The sequence below is a fragment of the Cheilinus undulatus genome, linkage group 15 (genome assembly GCF_018320785.1).
Source record: "Cheilinus undulatus linkage group 15, ASM1832078v1, whole genome shotgun sequence".
In the NCBI taxonomy this organism is placed as follows: Eukaryota; Metazoa; Chordata; class Actinopteri; order Labriformes; family Labridae; genus Cheilinus; species Cheilinus undulatus.
Window position 1 is genome coordinate 1,189,799 of NC_054879.1, and position 17,460 is coordinate 1,207,258.

Genomic DNA, 17,460 nt, shown 5'->3' on the forward strand with positions numbered 1-17,460 from the left:
TTGCTACTACTGTGTTGCATTCACAGTCTGAAATACTGTGGGAATTTATGAAAACTTGTGAAACAGGTTCTCCTCTGTATCTCTGGCATGACCACAGTCTGGGCCACTTGGGGGTTGGTTCTGGGCTGCAGTGGCCCCCGGGCCACTGATTGAATAGGCCTGGTCTAGACAAAGCCAGCCTTTCCCAGCTGTTTTTATTGAAGAACTCTGACTTTCAGAGACTTTTCTGTTATTTTAAACATATATCTGTGAATAAACCAGGTCTGCTGGATGAATGAGGAAGAAAAGAGTAAATCTGAAGTGGCTGACATCTAACTCTAAAATCAGAGTCATGTCTCCATCAGAGACAGACTTTAGGAGGAACATGTGTCCAGAGCTGACTGTGCAGCATGTGGCGTGCAGATGTATTGTCTCCCATGAGGCTTTGCAGCTCCATCAATCTTCTTGTTTTCCTGCAGAGCTGTTCTGATGGTGTGTTCAGGTGCTGTGGGATTTTAGACTCACAGCACCAGAAGGATCCTGGGGCTGAGTGGTGTAGGCTTCAGGTCACACGTGTCATTATTGTGTATCAGTGTGGTTAAAGAGGATGTCAAATATTTTCTCTTTGGGTGTTTGAAGAGTCAAAACCTGAACCAAATCAGTCAGAGATCTCTGATTCTGTTTACTGAGTCTGAGACAAACACCAGCTGGAGCGTAGAGTTAGTTTAATGGAAGAATTTAAATGTCACCTTAACAGTAGGAGCCAGTCTGGTTCTGTTTTCTGATGCATGTCCACAAATACTGTTCCTAAAAAACACTATAGTCGCCCTTTCATTGATCTTATAAATCAATCATTGTCATACACACTTTTGACCAAAACCCTGCTTTAATGTCAAAGTGAGAAAAGATTTCTACTAAGTAATGTTAATCAAATAAAAAGCTGTAATGTAAAATAAGTGAGTGCATGTTATTCCTCCTTCTGGTCAGTATTTAGTAGAGTCTACTTTGTCTGCAGTCTCAGCTCTGAGTCTGTGTTGATCAGTCTCAGTCAGGATCAAACATCTGGACTCTGGAATGCTACTCCATTCAGTCTCTGTTCTCTAGTGGACTGAGGTCTGGGCTTTGACTGGGCCAATGCAGAACATTCCCCTTGTGAGGACTTAGAAATCCAGAGGGCTTTAGAAGTGGAGCTGCTGCACCTTCGCAGGTGGTTAGGGCATCTGAGAAGCATCCCCACAGCATGATGCTGCTGAGAAGCATCCCCACGGCATGATGCTGCTGAGAAGCATCCCCACGGCATGATGCTGCTGAGAAGCATCCCCACAGCACGATGCTGCTGAGAAGCATCCCCACAGCACGATGCTGCTGAGAAGCATCCCCACAGCACGATGCTGCTGAGAAGCATCCCCACAGCACGATGCTGCTGAGAAGCATCCCCACAGCACGATGCTGCTGAGAAGCATCCCCGCAGCATGATGCTGCCGAGAAGCATCTCCACAGCATGATGCTGCCACCAGCGTGCTCCACAGTGGGGATGGTGTGTTTGTGGTGATGTCAGTGTTTGGCGTCTTGTCTGATGGTCTCAAAGCTCCATTCTGGTCTCATCAGACCAAAGAACTTTCTTCCTCTTGACCATGGAGTCTCCCACAGTCCTTCTGGTGAACTCTAGTCCAGATTGAATCTGAGTTTTCTTCAACAGTGTCTTTCTCTTTGCCACTCTCCCATAAAGCTCTGACTGGTGAAGAACCCGGCCAACAGTTGTTGTCTGCAGAGTCTCTCCATCTCAGTTGCTGAAGCTTTGAACTCCTTCAGAGTAGTCATAGGTGTCTTGGTGTCCTCTCTCACTAGTCTCCTTCTTGCACGCCCACTCAGTGTGTGAGGACGGTCTGATCTAGGCAGATTTACACATGTGACATATTCCTTCATTTCTTCATGATGGATTTAACTGAACTCTGGGGGATGTTCAGAGACTTGGAGATGTTTCTGTCTCCATCTCCTGACTTGGACTTTTCAGTAACCTTTTCTCTGAGTGTTCTTTTGTCTTCATGGTATTGGTATTTATAAAACCAATAAGCCAGATATCCAAGGGGGTGAATACTTTTCAAGGTGGATCAGATTTCTCATGGATCTGTTGATTTGTTTTTCTCTTTATTTAAGTCAAGATTTTAATAATGACAACATGTGGCGTTCTGCTCATGTTACGGAGCTATAACATCAACATCATGTAATAACATTATATTCTGAAGAAGGCTAACATGCTTTTAAAGACCTCAGAGTTATCCTCTTATAGCCGACTGTACCGTAATTCCTTCACAGAAGATTTGGTTCTAAAAAATCTCTGTCTCCTCACTCGTGTCCTCTTTAATTTCCTCCCTGCCTCTTTTATTATTTTTTTTTCTCGACTCCACATAAACGCACCTTTCCCCTTCACCTCACTCATTAATAACCCCCTCCTCCCCTCCTCAGGGACTTCTCCATACCAAACAAGCCTACCAGAGCCTCAGCAGAGCCTCCTTACCTTCCCCTCCAGGCGGGCGTCTCCCCCCAGGGTCACCCGGGCGTTACGGGGAGGGAGGATGAAGGCTGGAGGTTCGTTGCTACGGGAACTGCATCCTGGTGACAGGGCTGTCACCTTGGAGACGGGAGAGGAGGCTGCAGACAGCCGGACATCACTCATCTTTCTGTAAGAGAAGAAAAAATATCTATAAAATCAGAATAAATGAGGGCATAAAGATGTAGTTGTTAGTAAACGTTGACTATTTTTCATCCTGCTGTAAGAGAAACAAACATAATGTTATAAATGAGGACATACAGTACTGATGCAGCTGAATAAATCCTCACTAGTAATGAATGTTAAACTACATTCATCAAACTGTAAAGAGAGAAAAACGACAGAACAAAGTCTCAGTGACTACAGCAACACTTCAGGTAACTCATATTTATTAAAAAGTTTATAGTGTAGCTGTATTTAAGCTTTAAAAAGGGTAAAAATGGGCACACACACAAAACTAACATCAGGAGTTCACAGACAAAATTATGAAAATAAAAAGCCAATAAAGAATGTTGATATTTTTTATCACAACTGGAATTTTCAGTGAGGATTTTTTTTATAATTTCATTCCAATTTTTTGCCTTTGTGGGCTTGATTTGGATCATTTTTCCTCTTAGTGATGATTCTTATTTCATTAAAATGAATAATGACTTTAATTTTGACTTTTTATGTCACAGTACGAATCAGTAAGTCAAAGTCTTGACTTGATTAGATTTTCTCTACATAATTATGATTTATAATCTCATAATTTTGAAGTCTGGTAAATGTCAGAATCTGGACGATTACCTCCTGATTTTATCTCAGGATTTCAGATTAAAGACTAAATATCATTATTTTAACACTTCCTCTGTGAGCTGGAATAATGTAGACGTTTTATGATAATCAGTCTATCTAGAATCTACAGAGGAAGACTTCTACTCCTCATCAATAACTCTACACTTCATTCTGATCAGTGTTGCCTCAGACGTCTAGAGAGAGCAGCGGATCATTTCTTTAATCTCCTATAAAAACAGCTGTTGGTCGTCTTTGTTCCTCTGTTCTATGAAGACGAGCTGAGGAAGACTCCGGCTGATGTGAGAGCTGAAGTATGAACACATCAAACACATGAGAAAAACCATCATGTGTTCATTCAGCAGAGAACACGCCGCCTTCATGTGACTCCCCCGTGTGTTTGACCTTATATGGACAGTGATAATAATGAAGAAATGCCTTAAACTGTATTCTCTCTGATGTCCAGCAGGGGGGGACTGAGCAGTCTACCTGTAACCATAGATCCCTCCACCTGCTCTATCAGACCGTCTACATGCTCAGGTACAGACCCATGATAGAACACAGACCAGCAGAGCAGAGGGGGGAGCGATCATGCCCGGGTACGGTCTAAACTGTGGTGTTAATGTTAAACACCATGATCCTCTCAGGCCGTTGGGGCTGACACCGTGGCGTTGGTGGCATTTTTGTCTGATGAGCCTTGGTTTAATCCGAGTCAAACAGCAGCGAGTGTTTTCAGAACTAACAAAGGCCGAGTGTGTTTGATTTCCTGCTGTCAGACTGAAAATATGCTGCTCTCTCTCAGACAGCTGCCTTACATGGCTGTGACACTACTAAAACAGGTTATTTTTCTGTTTTTATTTAAAAGTCCACGTCTGCTTCATGTTGCGGTTGAAGCTTTAATCTCTGCTGGTCTCTGATTATTCTTACATACTTCCAGTATGTTTCAGGAAAACAAACCTGGTCCAGCTAGGTCAGTCCTGAGTTCTTTAAGTTGAAAATCCTTAGTCTCTTTAACCCCACAATAACTGGCTCTGATGGCAAATAGCATTTATGCTAACACTGATTCAACAAACAGGGAGCTAAAACAACCTGAGGGTTAAACAGAGAGACCTAGGTCATAAGATAAGTTTAAAAACACAGAATACTCAAAGATAATATTCAGAATATTCGAATGATAACATTCAGAATATCAGACAGATAATATTCAGAATATTAGACAGATAATATTCAGAATATTAGACAGATAATATTCAGAATATCAGACAGATAATATTCAGAATATCAGACAGATAATATTCAGAATATCAGACAGATAATATTCAGAATATCAGACAGATAATATTCAGAATATCAGACAGATAATATTCAGAATATCAGAAAGATAATATTCAAAATATTAGACAGATAATATTCAGAATATTAGACAAAAATATTCAGAATATTAGATAATATTCAGAATATTAGACAGATAATATTCAGAATATCAGACAGATAATATTCAAAATATCAGACAGATAATATTCAGCATATCAGACAGATAATATTCAGAATATCAGAAAGATAATATTCAAAATATTAGACAGATAATATTCAGAATATTAGACAAAAATATTCAGAATATTAGATAATATTCAGAATATCAGACAGATAATATTCAGAATATTAGACAGATAATATTCAGAATATCAGACAGATAATATTCAGAATATCAGACAGATAATATTCAGAATATCAGACAGATAATATTCAGAATATCAGACAGATAATATTCAGAATATCAGAAAGATAATATTCAAAATATTAGACAGATAATATTCAGAATATTAGACAAAAATATTCAGAATATTAGATAATATTCAAAATATTAGACAGATAATATTCAGAATATTAGACAAAATTATTCAGAATAAAAGACAAAAATTTTCAGAATATCAGACGTATAATATTCAAAATATTAGACAAAAATATTCAGAATATCAGACAGATAATATTCACAATATTAGACAGATAATATTCAGAATATCAGACATATAATATTCAAAATATTAGACAAAAATATTCAGAATATTAGACAGATAATATTCAGTATATTGGACAGATAATATTCAGAATATTAGACAGATAATATTCAGAATATTAGACAGATAATATTCAGAATATCATACAGATAATATTCAGTATATTAGACAGATAATATTCAGAATATCAGACAGATAATATTCAGTATATTAGACAGATAATATTCAGAATATCAGACAGATAATATTCAGTATATTAGACAGAAAATATTCAGAATATTAGACAGATAATATTCAGAATATCAGACATATAATATTCAAAATATTAGACAAAAATATTCAGAATATCAGACAGATAATATTCAGAATATTAGACAGATAATATTCAGAATATCAGATGGATAATATTCAGAATATCAGACAGATAATATTCAGTATATTAGACAGATAATATTCAGAATATTAGACAGATAATATTCAGAATATCAGACAAATAATATTCAGAATATTATACAGATAATATTCAGAATATTAGACTGATAATATTCAGAAAATCAGACAGATAGTATTCAGAATATTAGACTGATAATATTCAGAATATCAGAGAGATAATATTCAGAACATTAGACAAAATTATTCAGAATATCAAACAGATAGTATTCAGAATATCAGACAGATAATATTCAGAATATCAGACAGATAATATTCAGAATATCAGACAGATAATATTCAAAATATTACACAAAAATATTCAGTATATCAGACAGATAATATTCAGAATATCAGAAAGATAATATTCAAAATATTAGACAGATAATATTCAGAATATTAGACAAAAATATTCAGAATATTAGATAATATTCAAAATATTAGACAGATAATATTCAGAATATCAGACGGATAATATTCAAAATATTAGACAGATAATATTCAGAATATTAGACAAAAATATTCAGAATATTAGACAAAAATATTCAGAATATTAGACAGATAATATTCAGAATATCAGATGGATAATATTCACAATATTAGACAGATAATATTCAGAATATCAAACAGATAGTATTCAGAATATCAGACAGATAATATTCAGAATATCAGACAGATAATATTCAGAATATTAGACAGATAATATTCACAATATTAGACAGATAATATTCAGAATATCAGACAGATAATATTCACAATATTAGACGGATAATATTCAGAATATCAGACAGATAATATTCAGAATATCAGACAGATAATATTTAGAATATTAGACAGATAATATTCAGAATATTAGACAGATAGTATTCAGAATATAAGACAGATAATATTCAGAATATTAGACTGATAATATTCAAAATATCAGACGGATAATATTCAGAATATTAGACAGATAATATTCAGAATATTAGACAGATAATATTCAGAATATCAGACAGATAATATTCAGAATATTAGACAGATAATATTCAGGATATCAAACAGATAATATTCAGAATATTAGACTGATAATATTCAGAATATCAGACAGAGAATATTCAGAATATTAGACAGATAATATTCAGAATATTAGACAGATAATATTCAGAATATCAGACAGATAATATTCAGAATATTAGACAGATAATATTCAGAATATTAGACAAAAATATTCAGAATATTAGATAATATTCAGAATATCAGACAGATAATATTCAGAATATTAGACAGATAATATTCAGAATATCAGACAGATAATATTCAGAATATCAGACAGATAATATTCAGAATATCAGACAGATAATATTCAGAATATCAGAAAGATAATATTCAAAATATTAGACAGATAATATTCAGAATATTAGACAAAAATATTCAGAATATTAGATAATATTCAAAATATTAGACAGATAATATTCAGAATATCAGACGGATAATATTCAAAATATTACACAAAAATATTCAGAATATCAGACAGATAATATTCACAATATTAGACAGATAATATTCAGAATATTAGACAGATAATATTCAGAATATCAGACAGATAATATTCAGAATATTAGACAGATAATATTCAGAATATTAGACAAAAATATTCAGAATATTAGATAATATTCAGAATATCAGACAGATAATATTCAGAATATTAGACAGATAATATTCAGAATATCAGACAGATAATATTCAGAATATCAGACAGATAATATTCAGAATATCAGACAGATAATATTCACAATATCAGAAAGATAATATTCAAAATATTAGACAGATAATATTCAGAATATTAGACAAAAATATTCAGAATATTAGATAATATTCAAAATATTAGACAGATAATATTCAGAATATCAGACGGATAATATTCAAAATATTACACAAAAATATTCAGAATATCAGACAGATAATATTCAGAATATTAGACAGATAATATTCAGAATATTAGATAGATAATATTCAGAATATCAGACAGATAATATTCAGAATATTAGACAGATAATATTCAGAATATTAGACAAAAATATTCAGAATATTAGATAATATTCAGAATATCAGACAGATAATATTCAGAATATCAGACAGATAATATTCAGAATATCAGACAGATAATATTCAGAATATCAGACAGATAATATTCAGAATATCAGACAGATAATATTCAGAATATCAGAAAGATAATATTCAAAATATTAGACAGATAATATTCAGAATATTAGACAAAAATATTCAGAATATTAGATAATATTCAAAATATTAGACAGATAATATTCAGAATATCAGACGGATAATATTCAAAATATTACACAAAAATATTCAGAATATCAGACAGATAATATTCACAATATTAGACAGATAATATTCAGAATATTAGACAAAAATATTCAGAATATTAGACAAAAATATTCAGAATATTAGACAGATAATATTCAGAATATCAGATGGATAATATTCAGAATATCATACAGATAATATTCAGAATATCAGACATATAATATTCAGAATATCAGAAAGATAATATTCAAAATATTAGACAGATAATATTCAGAATATTAGACAAAAATATTCAGAATATTAGATAATATTCAAAATATTAGACAGATAATATTCAGAATATCAGACGGATAATATTCAAAATATTACACAAAAATATTCAGTATATCAGACAGATAATATTCAGAATATCAGAAAGATAATATTCAAAATATTAGACAGATAATATTCAGAATATTAGACAAAAATATTCAGAATATTAGATAATATTCAAAATATTAGACAGATAATATTCAGAATATCAGACGGATAATATTCAAAATATTAGACAGATAATATTCAGAATATTAGACAAAAATATTCAGAATATTAGACAAAAATATTCAGAATATTAGACAGATAATATTCAGAATATCAGATGGATAATATTCACAATATTAGACAGATAATATTCAGAATATCAAACAGATAGTATTCAGAATATCAGACAGATAATATTCAGAATATCAGACAGATAATATTCAGAATATCAGACAGATAATATTCACAATATTAGACAGATAATATTCAGAATATCAGACAGATAATATTCACAATATTAGACGGATAATATTCAGAATATCAGACAGATAATATTCAGAATATCAGACAGATAATATTCAGAATATCAGACAGATAATATTCAGAATATCAGACAGATAATATTCAGAATATCAGACAGATAATATTCAGAATATCAGACAGGTAATATTCAGAATATCAGACAGATAATATTCAGAATATTAGACAAAATTATTCAGAATATCAAACAGATAGTATTCAGAATATCAGACAGATAATATTCAGAATATCAGACAGATAATATTCACAATATTAGACAGATAATATTCAGAATATCAGACAGATAATATTCACAATATTAGACGGATAATATTCAGAATATCAGACAGATAATATTCAGAATATCAGACAGATAATATTCAGAATATCAGACAGATAATATTCAGAATATCAGACAGATAATATTCAGAATATCAAACAGATAGTATTCAGAATATCAGACAGATAATATTCAGAATATCAGACAGATAATATTCACAATATTAGACGGATAATATTCAGAATATCAGACAGATAATATTCAGAATATCAGACAGATAATATTCAGAATATCAGACAGATAATATTCACAATATTAGACAGATAATATTCAGAATATCAGACAGATAATATTCACAATATTAGACGGATAATATTCAGAATATCAGACAGATAATATTCAGAATATCAGACAGATAATATTCAGAATATCAGACAGGTAATATTCAGAATATCAGACAGATAATATTCAGAATATTAGACAGATAATATATATAATATCCTGATATTGAAAGCCAAAATATTCTGATTTTACAGCCAATACATCCTGATATTTAAAGCCAATATTTCCTGATATTTACAGCAATATATCCTGATTTTTACAGCCCATATATTCTGATTTTTACAGCCAATATATCGTGATATTTACAGCCCATATATTCTGATTTTTACAGCCAACATATCCTGATATTTACAGCTAATATAGGATGATTCTTTCAGCTGATAGAGAAGGATATATGCTGATATAGGCTGATGTGAAATGCTGATAAATGATTCCAGGGTTGTGAATGTTTCATTTACTGATATATGCTGATAAACATCCCTACTCTACTACCCTTTTATCACAGTACAGGATGCATGGTTTAGTCTTTCTGAAATGACACCAGCTGATCACTGAAAACACACCCATCACACCTGTTGAGGACATCTGGACTCTCAGCTAACCCTCACTGATGCTGGTATGCTTGGATGACAAATAATCCTGATATAACCCTGACTCTTCTTAACAGAGCTTGTAAACGTGACTAACGGTGTGACAGAGTTTGACGTCTGTGTTTCAGAGAGAGAAAGAGAGAGAACGAGAAAACGGTTCTTTGTTTGAATAGAGATGAGCTGATGGAAGATCAATGAGACAAACAGAACATGGTCAACCTTCACACGCCGTCACAGATGAATGTTTCCACTCAGCACTTTGTTTGTCTCCGAGAGCCAGCAAACACACAGAGCCAGGAATCAGCATGGGAGAGAGAGAGAGAGTGGGGCTCGCTCGACCGTCTGTCCTTGTCATTAACAGGAAACGCTCCCTTCCTGCTCTCTACAGAAACCATGATCCTGATTTAAATTTCCCTGATTATAGAGAAACAGACTTCGACTACAGCTACCGCCTGGTTCAATGTCTTTGTGACCTCGTTAACCAATCAGGAATCAGTCCCAGTCCCTTCCTGGCCCCTCCCACTTAACCCTGACCCTACTAGGACTACACTCAAACAGAGATTTACCAGAGGACCACTCCAAGCCCAGGGAGATGGGAAATCTCCCAGAGTGCTTTGGGGATCATGGGCAAGATCTAAACAACAACAGCCATCTAATATCATAATCTAATGTTGTTTCAGCAGATTATAGTTCTTTGGATTTCAAATATTTAAAAAATCACCCTATATTAGAAACGCTGTTGTGTTGGTTTCACTAAATACCATTGACCAATCAGGAACTAGAAGGGTCGTCACATTTAACAGGAGCAGATTTCACCACTACACCTGTAACGCTGTTTACAGGAACAAGGTGTGCTGCAGATCCAGGGGTAGAGGTAGAAATGGGTCTGACATTTCTAGATTTACATCCTCAATTCCAAAATAGTTGGGACGCTGTGTAAACTGTAAATAAAAGCAGAATTCAATGACTGTGAAATCTCATAAACTCATGTTTGATTCACAACAGAGCAGAAACAACAGATCAGATGTTAAATTGAGACATTTTAACATTTCAGGAAACATATTAGCTCATTTTCAATTTGATGGCAGCAACACATCTCAAAAAAGTAGGGACAGGGCCATGTCTACCATCATGTAGCATCTCTTCTTTAAAAACAGTCTGTGAACATCTGAGGAGTGAGGAGATCAGCTGATGGAGAGGAATGTTATCCCATTCTTGTCTAATATAGGATTCTAGCTGCTCAACAGTCCTGGGTCTTCTTTGCAGGTTTTTTCCTTTTCTGATGCTCCAGATGTTGTCTGTTGGTGAAAGTTCTGGACTGCAGGCAGACCAGTTCAGGACCCGGACTCTTCTCCTGTGAAGCCATGCTGTTGTGATGGATGTGGTCTGTGGTTTAGCATGGTCATGCTGACAGAGACGTTGTCTGGATGGGAGCATATGTTGCTCTAAAAGCTCTCTCTACTTTCAGCATTGATAGTTCCTTTCCAGATGTTAGAGCTGCCCACGCTATAGGCACTAATGCAACCCCATCCCATCAGAGATGCAGGCTTTAGACCTGAGCCAGGAGAACCAGCTGGATGCTCCAGATCCTCTTTAGTCCACAGGACATGGCGTCTGTGGTTTCCTCTGACCACAGAACAGTTTTCCATGTTTCCTCTGACCACAGAACAGTTTTCCATGTTTCCTCAGTCCATGTTAAATGAGATTTGGTCCAGAGAAGATGGACCACGGTGTTTCTGGATCCTGGTCACATATGGCTTCTTCTCTCCATGATCCAGCTTTAACTGTCATTGGTGGATGGCACGGCCAACTGTGTTGACAGACGATTTCTGGAATGTTCCTGAGCCCATGCAGTGATTTCACTACAGAATCATGCCTGTTTTTAATGCAGTGGCCCCTGAGGGCCCCTGAGGGCCCCTTCAGCCTTGTCCCTTGAAACAGAGATGAATCCAGATTCTCTGAATCTGGTGATGATATTATGGACTGTAGATGGAGGAGATTCAGAGTCTTCACTATTTCACATTGAGGAACATTTTTCTGAAATTGTTCCACAACTTGTAGACTCAGTCTTTCACAGATTGGTGAACCTCTGGCCATCTTAACTTCTGAGAGACTCTGCCTCTCTAAAATGCTCCTTTTATACCCAGTCATGTGACTGACCTGTTAATAGTTAACAAAGTTAGTGCCAAAATGCTACTTCATCTGTTTTTCATTCATACCACTCACTTTTCCAGCCTTTTGCTGCCCTGTCCCTACTTTTTTGAGATGTGTTGCTGCCATCAAATATAAAATAAGCTAATATTTTCCTGAAATGTTAAAATGTCTCGGTTTAACTTCTGATATGTTGTTTCTGCTCTATTGTGAATCAAATATGGGTTTAAGAGATTTGACACAGCGCCCCAACTTTTTTGGAACTGGGTTTGTATAATTCTCGGCATAATCCTGGATCTTTAATGGTTAAATTCATACTCCTAGATCAGTGTTGTTGGACGTATATTCAGTATGTCAGAGGTGCACTGAGGCTGGGTGAGCTCCCAGCATGCAGCAGGGTTCATGTCCAGGTTTTAATCGGAGCAGATTCCTTCATGTCAGTCGAGCGTTTCACAAACATCCTGAATCACTGAGACCGTTCCCCCACATCAAGAACCACGCGGATCAGACAGAAAACCACATTAGATAATTTTAGAGTAAACGCTCAGACACATGATGGACGTCTGTCTGATATCTGAGCTCACTGATCCTCCACCGATCGATCATCACTGACAGATGGGAGCAGGAAGCAGTTTAACTCCAACGTTTAGTAAAAATTTACGCTTTCACATGAAAGACCTGGTCCTGGTCCTGAACTACAGCAGTGTTAACCACTTCTTACCTAAGTATGAAACAACATAAGCCCAGAGATTATGTGTTTCCTGTTTGTAAATATTTTGCAGAAGGGCCCTTTAATATTGGGACAGTGATGTCAGCGTATGGGGCCGTGTGAGGGCCTCAAACAAACATCTGTCAGGTCCACAGCTGATCAGGTCCAGGTCCAGGTCTAGGAGGCTCGTGCTGCTGACCCGATACTCAGGTATTGATAATGATTGATCCTGACAGCGCTGATGGTGCTACGTCGTTCTGCTGCAGAGTGCTGCACACACGGCACCGTGCAGAACTCTGAGGCATGTTGGGCCAAAAACCGAGGCTGCAGTAAAGCGTGGATGTGTTCACCTGGGGAGGATTGACACAACCTCATTAGAGCTCTGGATGTCCTTGAAAATTACTAGGAAAAATAATAAGTTCACACCTTTGGGGCGGAGTCAGGGGTGGCGGCCCAGGGCAGTGGGTCCCCCCTTACTTGTACCAAAGAGAAGCAGAGATACCCCCAAGAACCACAAGAAAAAAATCAACATATTGTCAAAAATCACCCTCCATTTCATTGTTTCTTCAATAAATCCCTGAGAAATTAGTGTTTTTCTTAGCAAAAGACCATTTATAGACTCCTTATTTGGTGTTTCATCATGACTTTACTAATATGTGTAAATCTAAAGCAGATCTGGCCCCCCTGAGATCTCTGACTCCACCACTACGGGTCCAGGACCCATGGTTGGGAACCACTGGCCTGGGGTACTCTGGGTAGCTGGGCTGCCTTGAGCTCCTGGCCATGCTGCAGAGGTCCCAAAAGCCCAAAGACTGCTGACTTCAGACTACACAGCAGGCCCTATGATGGCGTCCTAAAGGGCCTTCAGCGTCTGACCATGACTGGATCGGAGCACACGGTAGAAGCTTCGACCTCAGATCAACCCTGTCAGAGTTAACACTGACACTTTCACGGCGTCTACACCGTGCTGCCTAAACTCTGACGAAGTGTTTAGCCCCGCCCTCTCTGTCCACTTAAAGGTTTATTCTAGCTCTACTAAAGTGTCATCCTCATATTCACACTGTATGATGTGAATATTTATTAAATTAATTATTTCAAAATGTGAACACTGCTTAAATAAAGATTCTAACACATAAAAATGTGCCGTTTCCTCTCACTTACAGGGTAAATGTGAGGTTTTCAGCTGTTGACACCAGTGCTAGCATGGGCAGCTATTGTAATGTTACTTTTAGTCTTCAAATGAAATGTCTTTTAGTTTTACTCCCATTTTAGTCATCTCTACCCTCTACTGATAGAGATCAATAGAAACATGCAGAAATTCATAGAAACATAAATTAACAGAAACATATAAATTCATAGAAACATATAAATTAACAGAAACATATAAATTCATAGAAACATATAAATTAACAGAAACATATAAATTCATAGAAACATATAAATTAATAGAAACATATAAATTCATAGAAACATATAAATTCATAGAAACATATATAGGTCAGTAGAAACATCTATAGAAACATATATAGAAACATATATAGATTAGTAGAAACATATATAGAAACATATATAGATTAGTAGAAACATATATAGAAACATACATAGATTAGAAGAAACATATATAGAAACATATATAGATTAGTAGAAACATATATAGAAACATACATAGATTAGAAGAAACATATATAGAAACATATATAGATTAGTAGAAACATATATAGATTAGTAGAAACATATATAGAAACATATATAGATTAGTAGAAACATATATAGAAACATATATAGATTAGTAGAAACATATATAGAAACATACATAGATTAGAAGAAACATATATAGAAACATATATAGATTAGTAGAAACATATATAGATTAGTAGAAACATATATAGAAACATATATAGATTAGTAGAAACATATATAGATTAGTAGAAACATATATAGAAACATATATAGATTAGTAGAAACATATATAGAAACATACATAGATTAGAAGAAACATATATAGAAACATATATAGATTAGTAGAAACATATATAGATTAGTAGAAACATATATAGAAACATATATAGATTAGTAGAAACATATATAGATTAGTAGAAACATATATAGAAACATATATAGATTAGTAGAAACATATATAGATTAGTAGAAACATATATAGAAACATATATAGATTAGTAGAAACATATATAGATTAGTAGAAACATATATAGAAACATATATAGGTCAGTAGAAACATCTATAGAAACATATATAGAAACATATATAGATTAGTAGAAACATATATAGAAACATACATAGATTAGAAGAAACATATATAGAAACATATATAGATTAGTAGAAACATATATAGATTAGTAGAAACATATATAGAAACATATATAGATTAGTAGAAACATATATAGAAACATATATAGATTAGTAGAAACATATATAGATTAGTAGAAACATATATAGAAACATATATAGGTCAGTAGAAACATCTATAGAAACATATAAAGAAACACATATAGATTAGTAGAAACATATATAGAAACATATATCAAAACATATATAGAAACATATATAGGTCAGTAGAAACATATATAGAAACATATATAGGTCTGTAGAAACATATATAGAAACATATATAGGTCAGTAGAAACATATATAGAAACATATATAGAAACATATATAGGTCTGTAGAAACATATATAGAAACATATATAGAAACATATATAGAAACATATATAGGTCTGTAGAAACATATATAGAAACATATATAGAAACATATATAGGTCTGTAGAAACATATATAGAAACATATATAGAAACATATATAGAAACATGTATAGGTCTGTAGAAACATATATAGAAACATATATAGAAACATATATAGAAACATGTATAGGTCTGTAGAAACATATATAGAAACATATATAGAAACATATATAGAAACATATATAGGTCTGTAGAAACATATATAGAAACATAGATAGAAACATATATAGGTCTGTAGAAACATATATAGAAACATATATAGAAACATATATAGGTCTGTAGAAAAATATATAGAAACATATATAGAAACATATATAGGTCTGTAGAAACATATATAGAAACATATATAGAAACATATATAGAAACATATATAGAAACATGTATAGGTCTGTAGAAACATATATAGAAACATATATGGAAACATATATAGGTCAGTAGAAACATATATAGAAACATATATAGATCAGTAGAAACATATATAGAAACATATATAGGACCATGTATAGAAACTCATATAGGTCTGTAGAAACATTTATAGAAACATATATAGATCAGTAGAAACATATAAAACATATATTACCACTGTTACAGGTGGTTGTTGGGCTGATAAATGGTGGTTAGCTATAAGGTTTGCTTGCAGAAGTTTGTGAACAAGCCATCAGAAAGTTGAGCAACTTTTCAGCGTTGATGATTTTGTGACCTGAAGATAAAATGTTCTGTCATTTCTTCACTTCCTGAATGACAACAGAAACTTCCTGTTTGATGGTTTCTCCGCCCAGGTATGTGACGTCACCTTAATGAGGTCCTACGGTTCCCATGGTTCCTCAACTAAGACTGAGAATTAAAGACTTAATAAATAAATATCAGTCCACTAAACCTCGGCATCAGAATCAGCTGATTTTATGTAAACATTGTAATAAAGGCTGGTCAGACTTCTGCTGATTATTTGAGGTTTCCTCCTGTTCTAATCAAAAGTATAGATCAGTTATTGAGGGATTAAATCGGTTGACGCATGTCTGTTTTGTTTGTGGCGGCTGACACGGCGTGAGCCGCGTGTGAAGGGCTGACCCCGCCCACCCGGGAGAGGACAGGAGGGTGCGTTTGTTTTTAAAACCGAAATTAAGAAGATTTAACGAAGTTTAGGAGAAGGAACGGGTTAACCAGTGACAGAGACGATTGTGAATAAACCAGCAGACCACAGAGGAGTTTGGTGAGAGCTTAGAGGTGGAATAAAGACAGATAAAGACATAAATAAAGATGAATAAAGTTAAACTCACCGCGGTGCAGCAGCAGATCTCTCTGAGTCCAGAGTCAGACTGAGGAGGTTTTGTTCTCAGCTCAAACGGTTTCACCTGAATAATCAGAGCTTTCACAGAGACCTCCTCCTCCTCCTGCTGCTGCTGGGACCACTCCAGTTAAACCTCCTCCTGCTGCTCCTGCTGGGACCACTCCAGTTAAACCTCCTCCTGCTCCTGCTGGGACCACTCCAGTTAAACCTCCTCCTGCTGCTCCTGCTGGGACCACTCCAGTTAAACCTCCTCCTGCTCCTGCTGGGACCACTCCAGTTAAACCTCCTCCTGCTCCTGCTGGGACCACTCCAGTTAAACCTCCTCCTTCTGCTCCTGTTCCTCCTCCCACAGACTTACTCCCTCAGCAGCTCTACCTCCTCCCGCTGCTCCCTCGCTGTCGTTGATCTCCTCTCTCTCTCTCCCTCTCTCCCTCCGTCCCTCCCTCTCTCTCTCTCTCTCTCTC

General features: G+C 34.8%; 1 protein-coding gene across 1 annotated transcript in view; it reads right to left on the reverse strand.

Annotated features, from left to right (window-relative positions):
- mylka (myosin, light chain kinase a) overlaps positions 1-17,099 on the reverse strand; it is a 157,720-nt gene extending 140,621 nt beyond the window's left edge. Inside the window, exons 1-2 of the mRNA XM_041807351.1 lie at positions 16,986-17,099; positions 2,498-2,660 (exon numbers count right to left, since the gene is read on the reverse strand). Coding sequence (XP_041663285.1) covers positions 2,498-2,656 — 159 coding nt within the window. The 5' untranslated portion in view covers positions 2,657-2,660; positions 16,986-17,099. The remainder of the gene's footprint in view (positions 1-2,497; positions 2,661-16,985) is intronic.
- Between the last annotated feature and the right edge of the window lie 361 nt (positions 17,100-17,460).